Raw genomic sequence first — 21,795 nt, 5'->3', positions numbered from 1 at the left:
TACACAATTAACCTATCATTCATCAATTAGTTCTTAATTTTATTACGCAATTGATTTTTCACAATATTCATTACAAAAAATATTTTTTCAACTGTAGCAGTAGCAATTGAAAGAGTTAATATCAAAGTCACAAATTTGTAAACTAATAAGTACACTATATATTTTTTTTTTATTTCAACCAACTTCTATGCAAGTTCATTGAGTTTTGTAATTTTTCAAACTCTTTTTTAAAAGAGTTTATGAAAAGTTATATGAGTGTTTGGTTTATTAATATAAAATATTTTTTTAAATGCTTAAAATCCCAAAACAAAATTGGCCCAATGGGGCATCTACCCCACTAGGCCTCGTGTGGCTCCGCCCTTGTTCGTAGAAGAGTATATAAGGTCAAGAAAAATATAGTTTGACTAGTGTTTTCATAATACTTCAGTTGGAGAAATTATTTCTTATTTCTAAATACTAAAGTGGACAGGTACAAAAGTATTTACATATTTTAAAATCATACGTTTTGAATTTTTAAGTAGAAATATCGAAGATGAGTTGATATATTCTCGGACCTAAGAAAGTCTCGGGAGGAGTGGCCTCAGGGAAAGTCTCCTGGGCACTATTCTATCAGGAATGTATCCCATGTTTTTTTTCTTCGACTTCTTCCTCTTAAATCTATTTTACACTTAACCCCACTTTTTTGGACACAATAATAGCCAAAGCCAGTCCACATGGGCAGTCTAGTTGGTCAAGAAGGGGGGCACAAAGTGCCTTCCGTGGTGAATCTTGGACCAAGACCAAGAATCGAGTCTCGCAAGCGGCAGTGTGGGGTACCTCTCTCCAAAGTGAGGGAGGCTCCTTGTGCGCGGTGAGCCCAGGTCTAGTCACTGCGTCCGACTGGGTCACCATAATTAACCTTCTCTCACGTTCTATTGGGCCAGGTGTAGGAGGCGCTCGGGGTGAGCGATTTCACCTTGACCAACAATAGCCAAAACCAAAAGCATCAGGCAGAAAGTGCAACGATACTGTGCTCTGCTGCAAGCAAACTATTAACAGAAAAAGTACTTAAGCAGTGCAAGCGAAATTAGGTAATCCGACTGAAAACTGACTCGTGACTGCTTTAGTCTCATAAATTTAATGATGCTTGTAATCATCCAGCTAACACAAGCATACATGATCTCATTACACTAGAATCATGCGCAAATGGCTGTGAGATTAAATATTTTACAACTTAAAATTCTTGTAGTTAGTGTGAACAAAGAATGGTTGGTGCATATTCTTCTCAAACAGTTGAATCATTAAAACTTCAAACAAACATAGAAAAAAACATCAAGGAGAAGAAGATACAACCACAATTACAAGAAAATGGGTGAAATATATAACAATATTAAATAAATATATCTAAGTTCAAATACCATACCATTACTTAAAGATCATTACAAAGTGCCTGGCTTCATGTCCCACGTTTCAAGGAAATCTAGCAAAACTAACAGTACCTTTGTGGAATAAAACAATCTCATCTTCTTCTATGGACCTCAATTGATTTCTATTTTTCCCCAGATAGAGAACCGAATCCATCTTCAGTGGATTTCAACCAAAACCCAATCAATCTTGGACCCAGGGCTTAAACAATACCTAAACCAGTTGGGTTTTATAGGGCTTATGAGAAAGAAAAAAAAAACATAAAATTAGAACTGCTTGTTGTTTATTAGGAACTTGGACTAACTTGACACTGTTAGATACTACTTTGTTGAGTTTGGGCCTCGGTGGTCCAAAACTCGAACGTTGAGCCCAAAAAATTTGAACTGCTTGGGAAAAATCATTTATATACATAATTATGTTGTTCATGAGATCTTATATATCATGTCATATTTAAAAAAAAAAAATTCAGCAGCAATTGTTTCAGTTTCTTTTGAACGATGGAAAAAATAAATTGATGAACCTAAGAAGTGTTAAGAGTAAAAATAATAATATAAGATATAAAAATTAACCTTTTGTTTACCAATTTAAGCTTTTAGAGGAGATGATATGTTTAATAATTTAATATGATATCAAAACATGCAAAAATCCTATTTAAACTACTTAGATATGTAGTGAACTCTTAACTGTACGTAAAATACTGGTTAACATTAAGAGTGCATGCTTGTTATCCAAAAGTAAGGATGCGTGGCGTCTGGGAATCTAGACATTTGCTCTGACATGAATTCAGCTTCAGCTCAACTGGCAGAGAGACATGGAGAAGACACTTCTTAACTTATGCAACAAAATTATTGTTGCCAAAAGCCCTTTTTAATGCAAAGTAAACGTCGAGAAGACTCAACCATGCACCTTTAATTGCACGAAAATATAATATATGTGGATGACATTAAATGCCACCAATTAACATAAAGTAGATGTCAAATTCCAACAATAATATAGAGAAATCGATAAAGTTGGTACGACTTTATATCTTCCAACCTATAATTTTTTTATGTTGTTTCAACATTTATATATATACATATACATATATATATATGCATGCATCCATGTGACAGTTTGCGGACCCAAGAAATGTTTGTTTGTGTCTCTTTACGTAGCCATATTATCAAGTTGTTAATGATAGGATGTTGTCACACAGTCAGTCTCAATCGTCTTTGTTTGATTTCAGTACTACTTTTTATGATATATATATATATATATATATTTGTTGTTGGTTGTTTCGTTTGCATATAGAGACATGGCTTCTGATCTCCCATTTCCTCTCATCATCAGTTACAATTAATGTTTCTCTTTTCTCTCCCAATCATACGCTGCCAATGGCAATCTTATCCCTAGCTCAGATTTCTCGTAATTGGGAATATATATATATAAGCTTTGACCTTATTTATATTATTTATATAGAAATATAAGAGAACTCATTACGAGAAGAAAATAATTAATTACAGATGGTTTGAGCATCCACATTCAAGCAAATAGCTGTTGCAAGCATTTACTTAACGATGGGATGATGATATCGGCTAAAATGCTTATTTGTAGCTTTTCAAACCCATTATTTCTCATACAAATATAAATTTCGAAATTTATTTACCTTTTGAGTACTTGTCACAATGAATAATTACTGAGTTACAGCGCATATGCAGCTCTCGATTTTGTTCACCAAATAGACAATATATATATATATATACATACCTGTTTTTTAACGCAAAAATTACATTGCCATATATGTCTAAGGCCCCAAAGGTCAGAAGAAGACAACCAAGCAGCTCAGGCGAATCCACTGCTGACTTGAAAAGTGTGAGAGGAACCTCAAGTCAGCGACTAATTAATTAATTTAGCCCCCTTTTTTAGCTAAAATTTTCAGATTTGAAATGGGTGGTAGCTGAAAATATATAGTTTATGCTGGTTGAGTGGTCGCACAAATTAAACCAGCAAAGAACCAAAGTGGGGACTTGGGGAGTTCAAAGATAAGACAACAGAAAACGGCACCATCAATGGTTCATAACCCTCACAATCATTTCAAACCAAACCTATATACTTAGCCTATTATTTTATTTTAAGCTGTAGGGTAGCTATTTTTGTTAAAAAAAAAAAAAGAAATTACACTACAACACAATTAACATTTGCCGCCAATTACTTAGCGGCATTTGTATAACTGCTGTTAAAGGTGTAAATAGAATAGATATTTACCGATATTTGTCGTTAATGTTGGCGACAATATATCTTTACTGGTATTTATTATAATTGTCAGTAAAATACATCAATATCAGCATTTATTTGTCAAATTTTAGGATTTTAATTAATGGCATTTGTTTGTCAAATGTCATATTTTTCTGGTTAGAGACAATTTTTCTGTCTCTAAGACAGAATTAGAGATAAAAACTTTTTCCATCTCTAACATCATTCCATCTCTAAAATAGAGGTAAAGATAAAAACTATTCCATCTCTACATGAGATTCATCTATACGTAAAGACGGAAATATTTCTAACCCTACATCAAATTAGGATTTAACTATTCTGCTATAAGTCATTTGAATTTTTTTAAGAATTTTTGAATTTATAAATATCGTTAATCATATATATATTATAAATATCGTAAAAGAGTCTTATCTTTCAGCGGCATTTGTTTGAATCTATCTAAAAATTGTTGTTTTGCCACTAACATCCTTTGCGGACATTGCCTCTAGTCTACAAATCCCAAACCCAAAAATGTTAATAAATTTTCTAGCGAGAATTACAAATGCTGCTAAAAAATAATTATGTTGTAGTGTTACTACCATTACAAATACATATTTCTATATAAAATGGTAACTCAATGTAATACGAAATTCTTATTTAAAAAAAGAGCTCATTTTATGTAATACTTGTTTCTTTAATTTTTAGTTTAATTTCCCTTTTACCCATGTCCACAAACGGCTAATTTGGACTTCTAAATCTCCACTTCCCTCTTCCTTCCAATTTAAACTCAACACTTGTCCATTTGACTTCATACACACCCCTCACTTAGTCATCATTTGCTTCACCTTTATTTATTTATATATATATATATATATCTAAAATTATCATTTTTTTTAATTTTTTTTTATTTCTTTTTTCCGTTATAAGTACTTCCCTACAACCCCAGTCCCCTCCAAGCCCTCCCATCCACAGAGTGCCAAGACACAAACACAGAGGAAGATATGGCTACAGAGATGCAGCACAATCACTCCATTTTCATGCAGCAGCAAGCTCCAGGCCCCCTCGAAATCGCCGATTTTCGCAAGAACATTGACGATGATGGCCGCCCCAAACGAACCGGTACATATGTGACCAAAATCTATTCCAAGTTATATATTCTCTATCCATCGATCTTTCATGGTTTTGATCCATGTACGTACGGGTGTGAATTATATATGTATATGTATAGGGACTGTGTTGACTGCAAGTGCACATATAATAACGGCTGTGATTGGGTCTGGAGTGCTTTCACTGGCGTGGGCAATAGCTCAGCTGGGATGGGTGGCTGGGCCGGCGGTTCTCTTGGCCTTCTCCTTCATCACTTACTTCACTTCCACTCTTCTAGCAGACTCTTACAGGTCTCCTGATCCTGTTACCGGCTCCAGAAACTATACCTACATGGATGTTGTTCGGGCTCACTTAGGTAAATTATTATTAGATAACAAGTCTTTTAGATTAATGTCTTAAAGTTGGTCCGCTGTTAAGAGGCTGTATTAATGACTTGGCCTCCTATGATACAATTAAGGAGGTGGCACGTTACTTTTTGTGCTTATTCTTTTTCTTTAATAATTTTATTTGGGATTTTTCTATCTTTTGCCTACATATATAGTTAGGATAGTGTATTTATTGTATCTTATTTTTAATATTTAAATATTTTTATTAATTAGTAAAATATTTTAAAATACCATACATTTATTACTAATCAATAAAAATATTCAAATACTGAAAACAATAGGCATTAAATGCAACCTAACATATTCCCCCGAGACATAGATTAAAAAAACCCTTTTTACTCTGTTCATATTTAAAAAATAATTATTTTTTAACATTATTTGGTATTATGAAAAAACCACATCCCTACGTGCATCTTTTGAAGCGGATCTGAAATGGGTGACTCTTGGAATCCTCAAATAGTAATGATTTTTTATCGGTGCAGGAGGGTTCAAGGTCCAGCTGTGTGGAATAGCTCAATATGGCAATCTGATTGGGGTTACTATTGGGTACACAATAACAGCCTCCATCAGCATGGTGTAAGTAAATTAAATTAAAATTCATTAATGGAGTCTCTGAAACTTGCAAATATTTCTTCAGTAAATGTTTGACCACTGTTGGATAGTATTCTGATACTAGTGAGGATGAGTCTCTTGAAAAATTTAGGGCTGTGAAGAGGTCAAATTGCTTCCACAAACAAGGGCATGATGCGGAGTGCTCCATATCAAACTACCCCTTCATGGCCATCTTCGCCATCATTCAGATCATTCTCAGCCAAATCCCAAACTTCCACAAGCTCTCATGGCTCTCTATTCTTGCCGCCGTCATGTCCTTTGCCTATTCTTCCATAGGTCTTGGACTCGCCATAGCCAAAGTTGCAGGTGTGTATATATACACGTATTAATTAAGGGCCACAAACTTGGTCTATTGCTCCATTAATTTATTATTCTATATATGAACATTTTTTATGTGAAATTTTGTGTATCATTTTCCTATGACAAATATACACACATACATATATATATGTTGTGATTAAATATATATATATAAATATTGATGATACTAATTAATATATATTTGGTTTTTGTGAATTATAAGGAGGAGCACATGCAACAACGAACCTAACAGGGGTGAGAGTAGGGGTGGAGGTGACAGGGGCAGAGAAGGTTTGGAAAAGCTTCCAAGCCATTGGAGATATAGCCTTTGCTTATGCCTACTCCACTGTACTCATTGAGATACAGGCAAGTGTATAGCTTGTCAACCCTACACACAAACACACGCACGTATATATATATATATATGCTCTGTTGCCCTTCAATTCATTTTCAGCCATCTGTTATCTTGAAAGCATTCATTGCACGTATATACATATATGTGTGTGTGCGCATTATATGACACTATATATGAACGCATGCATGCATGCATTTTCTGACCAGAAAAATCTCTAAACATGCCATTATACTATCGGCTGCTGCAGCCTTGAAACGCGTGCCTGATTTAATACTTGCATTCCAGACCGATAATGATATTTTAATTTAAGTAATAATTGTTTGTCTTATAATATTAAAGATGCTTATTCATTATTTCATCATCATTATATATATCATTATAATACTCTTTTATGCATGAAAATAGTCATTAAGAAAAAAAATTCCCTAAGTTTAAGTTCTGACATATATATATTTTTATTGTACACAAGAGATTATATTATATTTAAAGATGCTTATTCATTATTTCATTATGTCTTTTTTTTTTAAGTCATTGTATTATATTTAAAATTCCTTAATATTAGATATGATATGAGTATTTGTACACAAATGATATATATATATATAATTTTATACTATTTTCTTCATTGTAAAGTATAAATAGCATTAAAGTAATGATACTTTTTATAAGAATGTTATTTTATTTATAAAATATGTACATATTTATACTAATATAAATATACATATTTGGTCCCCGGGACGGTGGTAATGGCTCCACGTGATGATTGGGACCAGAGAAAAAGCTCTCTTTATGTCAAGCCAATTTTTTTTCAAAAAAGTAAAAAATATTCCATCCACTGCAACCGTCATGTCAATGTACAGAATTATAGAATAATTTAATTAAAATTACTTTGTCGAATATTAATAACTAAACCTGCTTATTAAATACATTTATTTGTTTGAAATATTAGAATTAATGATATATATTATGCATCCGAGTCCCGAGATATGATTTATTAATTAAAAATTCATAATCACTCTCTCTAGGTGCATGATGAGTACTAAATTAACTTATCATGCTGGCAAAATAGCATAAATTAATTAAGTACATCAAATAGATGCATAAAAAAAAATTATTCTAAAAACATTTGGAAGGGGAACCTAATCGTGAAGTACACCATCACCATTATAATTTATACCTTCTTATCAAAAAACAAAAAGTTGAACCATATTATATATGCTCTTTAAGAAAGAGCAATTGAAGACCAAAAATGCCAACTTAGGAGGAATATTTATGTTGGATAGTGCAAAGGGATAGATACAAATTGATTCGTCATGTCGTGGACCAGTCAGTCAGTCAGTCACTCACCAATCCACTCCATCTCCATGGACCACGGACCACAATTCTATATGCCATGCCCGACGGGGGGATTCTTAGGCCTAGCATGCATCATATCATTTTAAGTATTTCTTTAGGGATTTTAGGCCCAAGCATGCATCATATCCTTGCGTATTTCCTTCTCATAAACCCAAATTGTTGAAAGAAAGAAAGAAAGCCCATTTTCACTCAACCTCACATTTCCACAAGCACCGTTGAACTAATATCCAAAATTGTAAAGAGACTCTTATTCCCCCTAAATAGTATCACAATTTTAGTCTTATGTTACCATATCATAAACTAATAAGATCTTAAAGATGTGACAACGGTGAAGATAAATTGCAAGGCACATCATTTCACCAACGTTAAAAATTTTATTCATATAATATATAGTATTTCCTTTTACGAATTAATTAGGAGCAAAATGCATGCATGCATGCACGAACGCATAACTTTTGGTGTACTACGTACGTGCGGATGGAATTGAAGGCTATAATGAAATGCATTTGCAGGACACGTTGAGATCCCACCCTCCGGAGAACAAAGCCATGAAGAAGGCTTCCCTGGTCGGAGTTTCAGCCACCACCCTCTTCTACGTCTCCTGCGGCTGCTTCGGCTATGCTGCCTTCGGAAACAAAGCCCCCGGTAATTTCCTCACCGGCTTCGGCTTCTATGAACCCTACTGGCTCATCGACTTAGCCAACGTCTGCATTGCCGTCCACTTAATCGGCGCCTACCAGGTAATTAACCACCTAATAATCTATGTCACACACGCACAACTGTCCCGGGTGCACTAAGCTAGTCGTCCCGCTCCGAGCATCCTTAATTTTCATGGTCTGTTGACGAGACAACGCCCTGCATGCGCAGGTATTTTGTCAGCCCATATTCGGGTTCGTGGAGAGTAGGGCTCAGAAGCACTGGCCCGAAAGCGAATTCATAACAAGAGAGTATGCCATACGCATACCGTTTTACGGATCATATTACCTTAACATCTTCAGGCTGGTGTGGAGAACAGTCTACGTAATCGTGACTGCGGTTGTAGCCATGATCTTCCCCTTCTTCAACGACTTCCTGGGCTTGATAGGAGCGGCATCTTTCTATCCGCTGACGGTTTACTTCCCCATAGAGATCCACATTGCACAGTCAAGAATGCCAAAGTATTCTTTAACTTGGACATGGCTAAAGGTCCTGAGCTGGGTTTGCCTGGTTGTGTCACTGGTTGCTGCAGTTGGATCAATCCAGGGGCTGGCTCAAGACCTCAAGACTTACAAGCCCTTCAAAACTCTGAACTGACTCACCACATTTTAGGGGATACAATTTATACATGTAATTCGTAATAAGAATGATTTTATGGGCCTGGATGTGTGCTAGGTTTCTGGGCCCCCGATCAAGAAGTTGCATTATCTGTGTATATGATGCTATGCAAGTTTGGAAGGCTTAGTTTGAGGCGTAATAGATGAGTACACATTTGCAAATCAAAGACAAAAAGTATTAACAATTTGGGAGAATCTGTAAACAGAGAAATGCAATTAGTTCAAGTTCTAGATTTTGTTTCAAGCGATTAAAGACAGCTCTACAAACCACATTATGGTCCTTCTGTCTAATGTCTAATAAATACACGCCATCAACAACCAAAACCAAACGGCAACAGTGCAATCCAAAGTTAAATTTAACAATAGGATCTGAAACTTCAGAATGGAACAAGTCGCACCTAGTTATGTATGTTCTATGTGCCACAAAGGCAATAAACATCAACTTAGAAAGCAAGATATAGACTAAGCAAAAATAACCAAGAAAGCAAGATATCGAAAGTGCATCGAACTTTTAAATTAAAGAGTAACCGCAAGATTTTCATTGTTAGATCCTCGAAGGAAAAAAACAACTCATAAATAAACACAACAATGCACAAGTGAACCAATATGGCAGGCAAGTATCGTCCTATCCATTTCTTCTAAAATTCTGATCCAATAGCAACATGTAAGTCAACAGCATAACTTTTCAAAAAACTCCAAGTCAATAGCTTCTGAACATTTATATGCCAACCAAAAGTACAACTGATAACTTGATTTTTCATGCAACTCTCTAGACCGTGTCTAGGGAGATGCTTTACAAGGTCAAGATTGATCTGCAAAGTCTGGGCTTTGGCCTAGTTAAGTACAACCACATTTCCGCGACTGACAAAACTGCAGAATTCAACCACCAGGGTATATTCAGCTGGAAAGCAAGTTTTAACCAGCACAAATTCAGTATCATGCGTAAATTATCTATTGTAATAAAAGTGATTAAAAAGAATGTGTAAATATCACTAGTATGTTATTTACCTATGGCCACATAAAACAATAAGCCATGAAGACTTGCCTTAATAACAAAGATCAAGAAGCTTTTGTCTCGCTTATCACAAATGCTTGAATAAGACTCTGTGCTGCGTGAGTTTGTTCAGGTGTGCCAGATATTATTATCACAGTTTCTGTTGCTCCAGGTTTAGGATCAGTGATGGTAACTTTTGCGTCTGAAATCTGAAAATTTGTAAAAATTTCCAACTCCAATCAATAAGGGTGTCTACCAAATAAAAATTCATAATAGTGTTACTAACAGGATTGCAAAAATTAATGGGCTGTGGGTATGTGTCAGGACTTGAGACCTCTAAAAGTGTGTCCCTCAAAACCAAAGAAAAACTGATACTCAATTAGGAACGAAAATCCTAGTGAAATATAAATTTAACTTGATTTATTTTTAATTAATGCCATTACTGACAAAACTAAACTAACGGAGCGGGTGTGTGAGCATAAAAGAAAACCACAGGGACCTTTAGATACATTTTTAAATCAGAAAGCATCTTTGTGCAAATGACCCAAACCACAGGGGATCTAGGGGCAATTTACCCTAAATAAAAACACTACTAAAAAAGAATATGCTCTTGCATCATTTCTGATTTGCCAACTGTCTATAACTAGCTTTAATTTCTTCTTCAACCATGAAATCACATCCAAACAGGTGTTGACAATCTCAAGAAAGGGTGTCCCTGGTACAGGAGGCTCTCTACTTTACAAGGGTCAGGGAAAGGCCGTTTTGGAACACAACCATACCATTAGTTTGCAAAAAGGTTGTTATTACAATTCAAACCTAAAAGCAAACCTAGTTATAGGTTTGACAAGACATTAGTTAGGAAGAGACATTGTGAATTCAAAGTTGACCTAGGCACTAAACACCTGCCCAAACTTGGAAGAGACACGGTCTTCACAATTGCCTAAAAACTATAGCTATGAATTTCAACTCAATACCCAAAAAACATACTACAAGGAAAATTTTAATATGAGGGCAAGTGCTAAACGGGAAGTCCTTGAAGGAAAAACTGTAGCATTGGGCATTGAGATGTTCTAGGATGAACAATTAGTATATTGATTGCAGAGATGAAAAGAATGTTGATTGGATTAGGATTCCAACAAAAGATACACAATTGATGCCCTAGTATATCCTGCATGAATGAAATTGAAACCACCGACCACAAGATGAAGAGTAAAGAAATTTACAGCTGTGCACATTTTAGTAAACAAAAGAATTTCATATAAAAATGACAATAATGATGTTGGGATCAGAAGCATATAAGTTGCCAAAATTAAATGCCATAGGCATATCGCTAAATACTCTTTTTAGGCTTTCAAAATCCAGAGTAATGGAAGTATTTTCATGGAATAAACAAGTGCATTTTAACTTCAAAGAAGAGGGAAAAAACAATAACTATTGGACCTTCAACCTCAGCATTTTCTAAAAATATCTTAAACAATTAAGAAACATGGGTATGAAACCCAGTAGCTACACATTCTTTCAAGATGTTAGAAAATGCAGTGAGAAAATTACATTCAAACAATAAACCATAATCTTTTTGCATGTCAGAGTGAAAAAAACAAGAAGTTATAATTTGAATCTTGACCTCTGCATGTTGCTAAGCAGATTATTCCCAGAGCACCAAACCTAAAAGGAAAATATACAGCTTCCATTTGAAAGCTCTTTCAACCTAGATATCATAAACCATACTTAATCTACATATGGATAAAAGCAATTCCATGAAATCTTCAACTTAGATATCATAGACCATACTTAATCTACAAGTACTATTTTTCATCGCAAAGAGAAGAGGTTAGAGCTCTGAAAGTTGATTATCAAATCAAAGAACATACCTCCCTAATTTGTTTCAGACACCCACCATCCTCTCCATAAATTACAGGAACAACAGAACGAGGAACAACTACTTCCACGGTGGTATTTGTGATAATTGCCTGATGACTTCCTCTGGATATGTTTGACAGCAGAAAATAGATAAAAATTAGAAGGTAAAGCCTTCATATGTAATTTGATAACAAGGGCATTTAACCAAAAGTTTCTCTACAAGTACTCTTGTATACCCACCCCCCAAATCCACCCATCCTTCTTTGAGGAGCTCCTCCATAGTCCGGTAAACCTAAAGGCCCACCACCTTCAATTGAACCCTACAACCAATTTGGGTAGCATAAAAAGTTACCAACAATAGCACAATTAATGCATATGGCTTCTCTAATATCAATCAACTAGTCTTGCTATCACATAATTTTCTCTTCTCTAAGATGTTCCTACAGCAGATCCAATATTTTGTCCCAATTATAATAGAGAAAACATTTTAACCCATCAAGAATCCCAACAAAGCAACTGCATATAAATTTGAGGCACTCAAGTTGGTCATCAAGTAGACGCAAAGAGACGTTATAAAAGAGAGGGGATTGATACCTGAGGACCCCATGCTGGCTTTCTTTCTGAAATATGAGGGGGGATGCCTGGTCTATGCATAAAGGGAATGCGATCATCATGTGGGTGGAAACCTTCACGTGGAGGCAAGCCACCAACAGCATCAAACTTGTGGAATGATGGCCCTAGATTGAAATACATTCCTGGTGGTGAATGTTCCCTCCTCCCCACGTAAGGAAATGGAGGTCCTTGATCTGGAAAGGCAGGATTTGGAGGATGATTAATAGAGGGAAATGCATCACGGAAGAAATGGTTCCTTAACCTAGAGGTGACATGTAAAAGCGCATCTTGCACTGTTTCAAATTCTCCATTTATCTGTCAGGAAAAAGAGTTCCCATAAGTATAAAGTGAAACACCAACATGGAAACAAAGGGCAGGTTTGATAGATACAAGAAAAAAAACCATTTAAGAAAAATAAAAAAATAAAAAATCTACCAATTCGAGCCCTCCCTTCACCACCCCCATGGGGATGGTCTACAGGGTTCAACTGAAAGAACAACATATGAATGTAAATTTTTAATGTTTTGTGAATAACAATCAGGCACTGTGAGAGAGAGGTGCAGACAACCACCTGAACTAATTCTTCATTCTCAGATGCAAATTTTGGAACTTGATCCTTCCCCAATATACGAATATACGCCCCCGATAACTTCCTCATTTCGGAAATAATAGCGCCACCCTTACCAAGAAGGCAACCTATTTGATTAGAGGATACAAGAAGTTTTGCAGTCACAGAATTCTCCTTGCTCTCTGATGTAGCCCTAAGTATCCTTGACTGTACACGAAGAACTCCATCCTGGGCAGGGGATATTCTATCATCTGGGTGCTGCATTATGAATTAGGGATCTAATATCAGTACTGTGATTCTTTTGTACCAACTAGCAAATACAGGTTTAAAGGGAAAATCTCGTATGAAATATTAAGGTATCTAAGCAAGTTTTTATGTGTCAAACCATACCGCTGGACCAGATATGACAATAATGCGCTCCTCTGAATCAGATCCACCATCCACAACTTTGATCTCACAGCCAGTCTCATGCTGAAGTGCTTTAACTATAGTTCCTCCTTTTCCAATTACAGACCCTACCTTATCCTCGTGACACAGTAAGCGGAAGGTCAAGATATCTTGACTAGGGTTAACGCGGCCAGGAATACCACCATCGTTATGTCTAGAAATCAGTGGCCCAGTAGCATAAGATGACCCTTGGGCAGGGAAAGGAAAGTTTGGCAGAATGTAAGAGTCAGGCCTTGGAAGAGGATTTCCAAATGAATGAGATGATGGAACACCAGAATTGGTAAAAAAGGAGTCCTGATCACGAGGTGGATTCTCCAGAAGTTGTTGAGAAACCAGCTGAAGAGCCCTCTTAACTGCATCCACTGCCCCACTAATCTGCAATAACATGTAATGCAGTAATGAGAGAAAAATTATACAGGCGAAGTATTGATGACAACATTTATTAGTGAAAATATTACATAGTCATACTAAGGTCATTATATTTGCTGCCCAGTGCTTCAATTAGACATAGATGCCAGCCTAGGTGATGTTCCAAGACCTACAAACGAGGCAATGAGTGGAGAACTTCCAGCACTCAAACCAAGCTAAAAACTATCAATCCAGTTAACATGATTTTCAGCCTTCCATAAAGCTAACCTAATAATTATCCTTGCTTTGTTTTCCAGATGCCTCTTTATCTAACTAGAAGATGAAATTTATATAAAGTTGTTGGCATGGCAAAGCATCAAGTTATTTTACATGTCATATATGCTTTTCTGCAACAGTTTTTATTTCTTTATTAGTTTGCCATTAAAAGTTCTAAGGATATTAAGGTTCAAAATCAGAACAACTCCCATCTTATGCACAAATCTGTGCATCTAGCTTGCTTCTAAAACATGTGACAACAAAGATTTTACTCTTTTGTCAATTACTCAAGCAACCCAGGCTTCACTTTCTACACATTTCAACAACCTTGCTCATGACATAGCAAAACAATAATACATAATGATATTACAGTCTCATTAACATAACCAATTACTTCTAGATACAGTGGATAATATGAGTGAGCCCAGAATATTGCACCAAAATTACCTGAACCAGCTCATCAGAAGGAGATGCACAAGAAGGTAACTTATCCCTAGGAAGAATACGGATCTGAGCCCCACTATCAGATGACATTTGCTTGATTACACTTCCACCCTTTCCCAAGAGACAACCCACTTGACTGGAAAACACAAGCAACCTTACAACAATTGTGGAAGGTTTTTTACTCTCTTCATTCCCTCCATCTGTCTCCGCTTCTCCTTCGACAAGTCTTTCAAAAACAAGTAACAGAGCTTTCTGAACAGGTGTCATTCCCTTTTCAGATTGTAAATCTCCCACGGGAATAGATTCCTTATTTTCATCATCCTCACCTTGCTCCTTGGCATCATCACCATCTTTGGTAGTGTTAGCCTGATCATCATCCCCCCTGCTCTGACTACCAGTGGTTTCATCCTCTTTATCAGAGCCTATTATAACAACTATTCTCTCATCACATCCTGGGACAGTTTCTTCAACCCGGACTTTTGCACCAGTTTCCTGACGTATCTGTGCTATGATGCTGCCACCTTTTCCAATAACGCTACCAGCTATGGAAACAGGGCAGAGTACACGAAAAGAAAAGCTGCCAGGCGTCACTTTCAATGGTAAATTTTGAGAAGTGAAACTTGATGACTTTTGCCATTTCCCTTTGCCATTGGGTTCACCATGGCTATGATCAAACGGTCTTTTTGAAGGTGTCAACTGAACTGACATTTCTGCAACAATCATATATTGCAAGCCAAATGTTTTAATGGGTAATTACAAAGAAGCTGATTCATTAAAATCAGAGATTCAACAAGTACAGGACATGCTTTTAATAAGGATATGTTATCAAGAACATAATGGTAGAAGACTGATTTCTTCCATGTGGAAAAAAAAATGTTATTTTAGTAAGAATAGCTGTAAATCTAAAGAAATGCAGTTGCCCATTTCATTGTTACAAGATTCATCCTCTTATCAAACAACTAATGTTTAAAAGCTCCACAAGTGAGCCAATTGACTTTTTTAGCTTACTTGGGCAAATCCACAATCTATTTTGAGTCACTAGATTCCTAGTAGTGATTGAATAAGGGCAACTGCCACTTTTCATGGTTTGTTTATTCTTCCTCCTAGGACAAATTAAGAATGTTATAGCGTTAGAGCCCCTGATTCATAAGTTTTACCGAAGGCGTTAAAAAAAGAAAAAGAAGGGAGAGGCAGGGGCAGCCAAGGAATAGGACACTAGGGCAGAAGGGTCAAATTCGGTTGGGGGAGAATAACAACCCACATGGTTGCAACAGACTGAGGAGGAGCTGAGGAGGTATAAAAACAGGTGAAAAAGGAGAGAGAAGTAGCTAGTGAAATCTAAACAGGGGCGAATCCAGGAATTTAGGTTTGGGGGGGGGGGGGGGGGGGCTGAAATTTATAAAGTTAAAGTAATAAAATTTTTATGTAACCAAAAAATCAGTACAATATATTTTCACTAAACTTGTGCTTGACGAAATTTTGAAACAAAAGATTCATTAAACATGTGCTAGATTGATTTTGCTCACTATGAATTGAAGTACTTTCACTAGTGTGATGATCTCTCTTTCTGAAAAAAGATAACAATGTTTTTCCTTTCTTCGCAAAAAGTTGTTGTTTCATCTTAAATTCTAAGATACACAAATAAAAAATAGCACAATTCAATAATCAAACAATTAAAATATTCAACTCAAAATTTGAGGCAAATGCAAGGCCAATACAACAACTGTATTTCTAGAGTTTAAACAAGAGAAGGAAAAAGTATGGTCGATTCAAATATTCAATAACAGATTCACAATAACAAATTCAGGCTTCCAGCCACGCCAATTCCTAAGTTCCTAACTAAATGCAGTAGTCAAATAGGCAAGCAGACACAAAATTAGCAGAAAATCACTTACTTAAAATTGCTGAAAAAATGCTGCGATTTCAACAACAAATCAAGCATAAACAAGGAAAAAAATATGGGCGAAAAATAGAAAAACTATCTAGAATTAGCCGTCAATCGAGAGAATCAAAGAACTGAAAGAGAGAAAACATACCTGGGCTCGAATGAAGCAAATCTGGAAGTTGGGGGGGGGGGGGGGGGGTGTAAAACGAAGACCTGAATCAGAGGGCAGCGAGCAAGAGGGCGAAGCCGACTGGCCGAGCGAGCGTGGGGGCGAGGGCGAGGGCGAGCGAGAGCAAGAGAGGCAGAGAGCGAGGGCGAGAGGCAGCGAGAGGGGCCGAGGTCGAGGGCGAGCGAGAGCAAGAGAGAGCCAGCGAGGGCGAGCGAGAGCAAGAGAGGCAGAGTGCGAGGGCGAGCGAGAGCAAGAGGGGCCGAGGCCGAGCCCTAGCGAGAGCAAGAGAGAGGCAGCGAGGGTGAGCCGTGAGCGACAGCGAGCTCGAGAGAGGAAGGAGAAGGGTTTACAGGCAAGGGGGCTGGGCTGGGAAAAATTAGGGTGGGGTGGAGTGAGTTTCGGCTGGGGTAATACTAAATAACCAGAAAATTTACTCTAGTAATTTAATTTTTGTTATAGGCAAATACTAAATAATCAAAAAATTTATTCTAGTAATTTAATTTTTGTTGTGGGCTCCTGGGCAGGCCAGGCAGCTCACAGATAGATTTGACTCTAGTTTTAAAGAAATTTTGGGAGAAAAAACCCTTTCGAATAAGTCTATATTTTTTTTATTTTTTTTCTATTCTTAGCTTATAATCGGAGATTCTTAATGTTAATTGTGAAATTATATCAATTTCTTGTGATGATCTATTAATTTGGTATCAGAGGATCACCGATTCTAATGGTGAACCTGACAGACCGAGTAGGTGAATTGAAAAGGAAAATGGAAGGCATGCAACGGAGAGTTGACAGCTTGAGGGGTGAGGTTCAATCGGTGGAGAAGAATGTAACGAGCTTGCTGGAATAGTTCACTTGAATGAGAACGAGATGGGAGAGACCAAGAACGAGAGAGGAAGAACAATGAGGAGTTGGGAGACCAGCCTCACGAATTCATTCAAGATTCTGAGGCGACATCGAAAATAGGAGTGTGGCAAGCTAAAGCAAGGGGTTCCGATGGGGGTTGGCAGCCGAAGATCCGAGGGCGATGGTTGGGGATGCCCCTCTTTGAAGGCGAAGATCCTGACGGTTGGATATTCCTAGCCGATAGGTACTTTGCAGTGAATGAGCTAATTGACAAGGAAAAGACGGACACAACAACACTATGTTTGAAGGGCGTTCCACTTTCATGGTTCCAATGGGAGCAATAGAGACAAAGAAAAAGAATGAGAAGCTGGGAAGAGCTAAAGGGGCTACTGAAGAATCGTTTAGGATTCACGCAGAAAGGCACAGTGGAGAGCTCGGATGAGCCGGGGGACACGATTAAGGAGGGTGAGATGCTAGAATTGTCACTGAATTTCGTGGTAGGCCTAATTCCACCACAGACGATGAAGGTAAAATGGAAGGATGGTGGGTGGCGAATTTACGTGGACTACAAGGCTTTAAATAAGGTCATCCATAATATTGCATAGGGAAAATGAACCCATGTTGTAGTAGATGTTGGATGTGGAGTTGCTAGCTTTGGAGGCTTTTTGTTTGAAAGAAATGTTCTGACCATGTAATTTGCCCCAAAAGATGAACATGAAGCGTAGGTTCAATTTGCGCTTAAAAGGGGAATGCTCGCTATATCAGCAGTAATGGGCACTAAGAGACTTTAGTTTTCAAGCAGAGTCTTCGATGTTGTCCACTGTGCACGATGTAGGGTCCCTTGGCATATTGAAAGAGGATTGGCGATTGAGAAGAACATGAGGTCGCGAGGCAAAAGGGCTGCCAACGACAATGGGGTTGGGAAGTTCACCGGCAAGGCAGAAGGGCAGCCGACGATCGGTCAATTTAAAATGCCAAGGACAACCAATCCGATGACATCCAAGAAGAGCATCTTATCAATGATTGGGGCGCCATCAACGGTCCATGTTGTCTGGGAAGCTAGTTTGATTCTTAACCCAATTTCTCAAATATTTCAAGTGGGGTTGGTTGATAATGGAAGGCCCCCCATGTATTCTCACCATCATGAGGGGGTGGGTGCCTCGTCCAAGCAGGTCATGATGGTGGAAGGGCAGCATGTTTCTAGAAGTCAAGGGCTCAATTTGTATTCTATTGTGGATCCCAATGATCTTAAATAATGATGGGAATTTGGGCAAACTTCATGATGAGGTTGAGATTTGGCAAGCCATGAAACAATTGACAAAGTCAAGGTGTTGGGAAGTTGTATCAATAACCAGGGATGCAGTGATTGGAATGAGAATTGCTGTAAATCAAAAACCTACTACGAATGAGTACTATGTAGAAAGAGAACAAAATGAGCCTCATGTCTGTCAAGAATCTAATGACCCTAATACAGCCTGCAATGTGCCATTACAAGCATGCATGCACAGAATTCCTATTGCTAAAACAGAATGAAGATCTAAATGGGCAGAACAGTGGCCATCACGGGTGGGACAACCACCGTACTGGTTGTTGAGTTCCTAGTGTGGAGTCTATGGCAAAGCAACCCCTGAAGATTTCATTACAGACTATCAACCACGGAAACAAGTGGTGATTAAATAATATTTGATTGGAATGGGGAGAAACAGGGTAATCTGTCAGGAATGTTAGGAACATGAAAGTTATCTATGGAAGATTGGCTACTACTCTAAGAAACTTGAAGGTGTGGATCATGACTATGGTGCCAATAAACTCTCCAGATACATTACCTATAGTTTATGAACGAGACCATCTCTTTTCCAAAGTTAAAAAGAGATGCCATTTGATAGTCGTGGTTGTTGAGATTGACCAGATTTTCATCCTAGAAAAGAAACTTATTGTTCGCGACAAGGTGAAGATCATCAACGAGGTGGAGGACAAGATTGGGAGGCTAGTGTACAAATGGTCTCTACCACCATTCGGTGCAATTCACCCTGTAATTCGCATCTTCCAGCTCCAAAAGGCTAAAAGAGCAGTGCAAGAGGCCACCATTATCCCTAACCAGCTAACTGCAGAGCTGAAACCAGAATTCCTACTGGGGGTAAAGTCAGGCATGGGAAATAACTTGAGGAGCCTTGACGTTCTTATTCAATGGAAATGGTTCCACCCCTCTCCCCCCGGTGGCCACTTGGGAACCATACAATCCGTTATTGCATCAATTTCATGAGTTTCACCTTGAGGACAAGGTGAATCTCGTGGGCGGGAGTAATGTTAGAGCCCCTGATTCATAAGTTTTACCAGAGGTGTTAAAAAAAGAAAAAGAAGGGAGAGGCAAGGGCAACCAAGGAATAGGACACGAGGGTAAAAGGGTTAAATTCGGTTGGTGGAGAATAACAACCCACATGGTTGCAATAGACTCAGGAGGAGCCGATGAGATATAAAAACAGGTGAAAAATGAGAGAGAAGTAGCTAGAGAATTCTGAAGAAATTTTGGGAGAGAAGTCCCTCTCAAATAGGTTATATTGTTTTTTTTTTTTTTTTTTCTATTCTTAGCTTGTAATTGGAGATTCTTAATGTTAATTGTGAGATTTTATCAATTTCTGGTGAGGATCCTATCATATAGCTGTAAGAAAGTTTACTTCATCCAAAACCCTTAGCATTTTTTGACACTTATTCCATAAAGATTCTATATTCTAAAGTAACTAAAATCTTACCAATATGGTGAGTAGTATTGGACTGTAAAGGTCCAACAAACAGCAATTTGTACCCTTTCTCACATCTAACTTTGAGTTACATGGATAATTCAACCCTTATTTGTCTTTCACAGTTTCACTCTTTCATTCCCTCCTTTGTGAACTTCATTTCCTGACTGGTAGCCTCTCCAGTGTGCTAGGAGAGGAGAGTGGAAGCAACAACCATCCAATGGTGCTCCTGCATTCATTTTCAAGGGATCCACACCATAACAACTAACAACCAGACACACCGGATGGGGGGAAAGGCTTGTACAAACTGGTAAGTTATAGAATTAGCTCACAGCCAAAAAATGACATGCATTGCAGTAACATAATAAGCGAAAAAATAGGAAATCTCTTAATAATAAATCAAATCATTCTAAACAACTTTAATTATACATGCACTATCATTTTCAAACTAGAATAAACATTTCTTGTGTGAGGGTTTTTCTCTTTTTTTTCAAGTAATCCTTTCTTGTATGGGGCTACTAATCCTAGGAATCGGGTCTTTGATCTTCAAGTTAATTCTTTCTGAACAACTTACTGCAATAGGGACCAGGTCTTTAATTTGGGTCTCGAGTTGGATTTGAATCTTTCAGGTTATATATCAAATTGGGTCTCCGTTTCTGGTATCCAGAATTCATCCATTTTTCGGTGGCAATTGATTCCGTAAAAGGGAACGAATGTTGTCCGCGCTCGAGAAGCTGGAAGGGAAGAGCAAATCTGGGAAAGAAAAAGGACAGAAAGCCAAGGCAAAGGGAAAAGAAGAGAAGGTTATGTCCAACACTCATTGCTAGTGGAGATACCATCAGTGACCACCTCTTCTAGTCGAAGCCTATGTACCCAATCTCAGAACCAGGAAATAAACGATTCGAAATGAACAGGAAACAGGAAACATTTACCTGAAGTTCGTCAGCCCTAACCAGCGACTTTGGCTTCTTTCGATTGGCTTCTCCCTCCCTTAATTCCTTGTATTTCGTCTCTCCTCCTCTCTAACCTGTCTCGTTTGAAATGGCAAGAAACGGGTTGCTGAGCTGATTTCAATCAGCTCTCAGCTCTCAGCTCAGCTGGGATGGGAACCCTAATGGGCTCCTTGGGCCGAGCCCAATTTCAGGATCATGCCATTTTTTTATTTCTTTATCCTTATCCCATTGACAGAAAAACAATTCTATTTATATTCAACCAAACAAGTTTGTGGTTAGTACTAGAAATATTATTAGCAATAACATCCGAAAATAAATTAAATTAAATTATTTGAGATCGACTCGTATTTTCTTCATGAATTCAATCATTACCCTAAACCCTAAATAAATATGAATTCAATAATTATCTACATCAAATAAGCTTGAGTTAATCTTTTTTATTTTTTTTTTATTGAGCTCAGTACACTCTAAACTATGTACAATAATAAAGAAGGCGAAAGTTTTCTTCTTCTTTTTTTAAGATAAATCGTCTTAAACTTTATTAGCAAAACTCTTTTCGGTTTCTGAAATTGCTTGGGCTTAATTCAAGTTTG

General features: G+C 37.4%; 2 protein-coding genes and 1 pseudogene across 8 annotated transcripts; 2 read left to right on the top strand and 1 right to left on the bottom strand.

Moving 5' to 3' along the window:
* The first annotated feature begins 4,594 nt into the window (after positions 1-4,594).
* LOC127799339 (amino acid permease 6-like) lies at positions 4,595-9,306 on the top strand. The gene is made up of 7 exons (XM_052333282.1): positions 4,595-4,755; positions 4,865-5,098; positions 5,612-5,705; positions 5,833-6,047; positions 6,265-6,407; positions 8,265-8,492; positions 8,620-9,306. The coding sequence occupies exons 1-7, from the start codon at positions 4,638-4,640 to the stop codon at positions 9,043-9,045; spliced, it is 1,458 nt and encodes a 485-aa protein (XP_052189242.1). The 5' UTR covers positions 4,595-4,637; the 3' UTR covers positions 9,046-9,306.
* Positions 9,307-9,555: 249 nt separating this feature from the next.
* LOC127799337 (KH domain-containing protein HEN4-like) lies at positions 9,556-21,348 on the bottom strand. Of its 7 annotated transcripts, none has more exons than XM_052333279.1 (10): positions 21,182-21,341; positions 20,824-21,002; positions 14,618-15,324; positions 13,490-13,921; positions 13,103-13,357; positions 12,514-12,846; positions 12,160-12,239; positions 11,931-12,042; positions 10,111-10,268; positions 9,556-9,966 (listed from the first exon to the last, which is right to left on the bottom strand). In XM_052333279.1, exons 3-9 carry the CDS (start codon positions 15,320-15,322, stop codon positions 10,125-10,127), a joined length of 2,061 nt encoding a protein of 686 aa, XP_052189239.1. In that variant the 5' UTR covers positions 15,323-15,324; positions 20,824-21,002; positions 21,182-21,341; the 3' UTR covers positions 9,556-9,966; positions 10,111-10,124. The 7 variants fall into 7 exon arrangements, 5 of the variants coding, with proteins under 5 accessions (XP_052189239.1, XP_052189238.1, XP_052189237.1 ...); XM_052333278.1 differs by lacking the exon at positions 20,824-21,002 and adding an exon at positions 20,262-20,478 and having other exon boundaries at positions 21,182-21,338; XR_008022600.1 differs by lacking the exon at positions 20,824-21,002 and having other exon boundaries at positions 10,074-10,268; positions 21,182-21,348.
* Positions 18,706-19,774, top strand: LOC127799670 (probable methyltransferase PMT26; annotated as a pseudogene).
* Positions 21,349-21,795: the final 447 nt, after the last annotated feature.

This window comes from Diospyros lotus, chromosome 4, assembly GCF_014633365.1.
Source record: "Diospyros lotus cultivar Yz01 chromosome 4, ASM1463336v1, whole genome shotgun sequence".
In the NCBI taxonomy this organism is placed as follows: Eukaryota; Viridiplantae; Streptophyta; class Magnoliopsida; order Ericales; family Ebenaceae; genus Diospyros; species Diospyros lotus.
The sequence above is the reverse complement of the archived record's forward strand: the minus strand, read 5'-3'. Positions and strand labels throughout refer to the sequence as shown.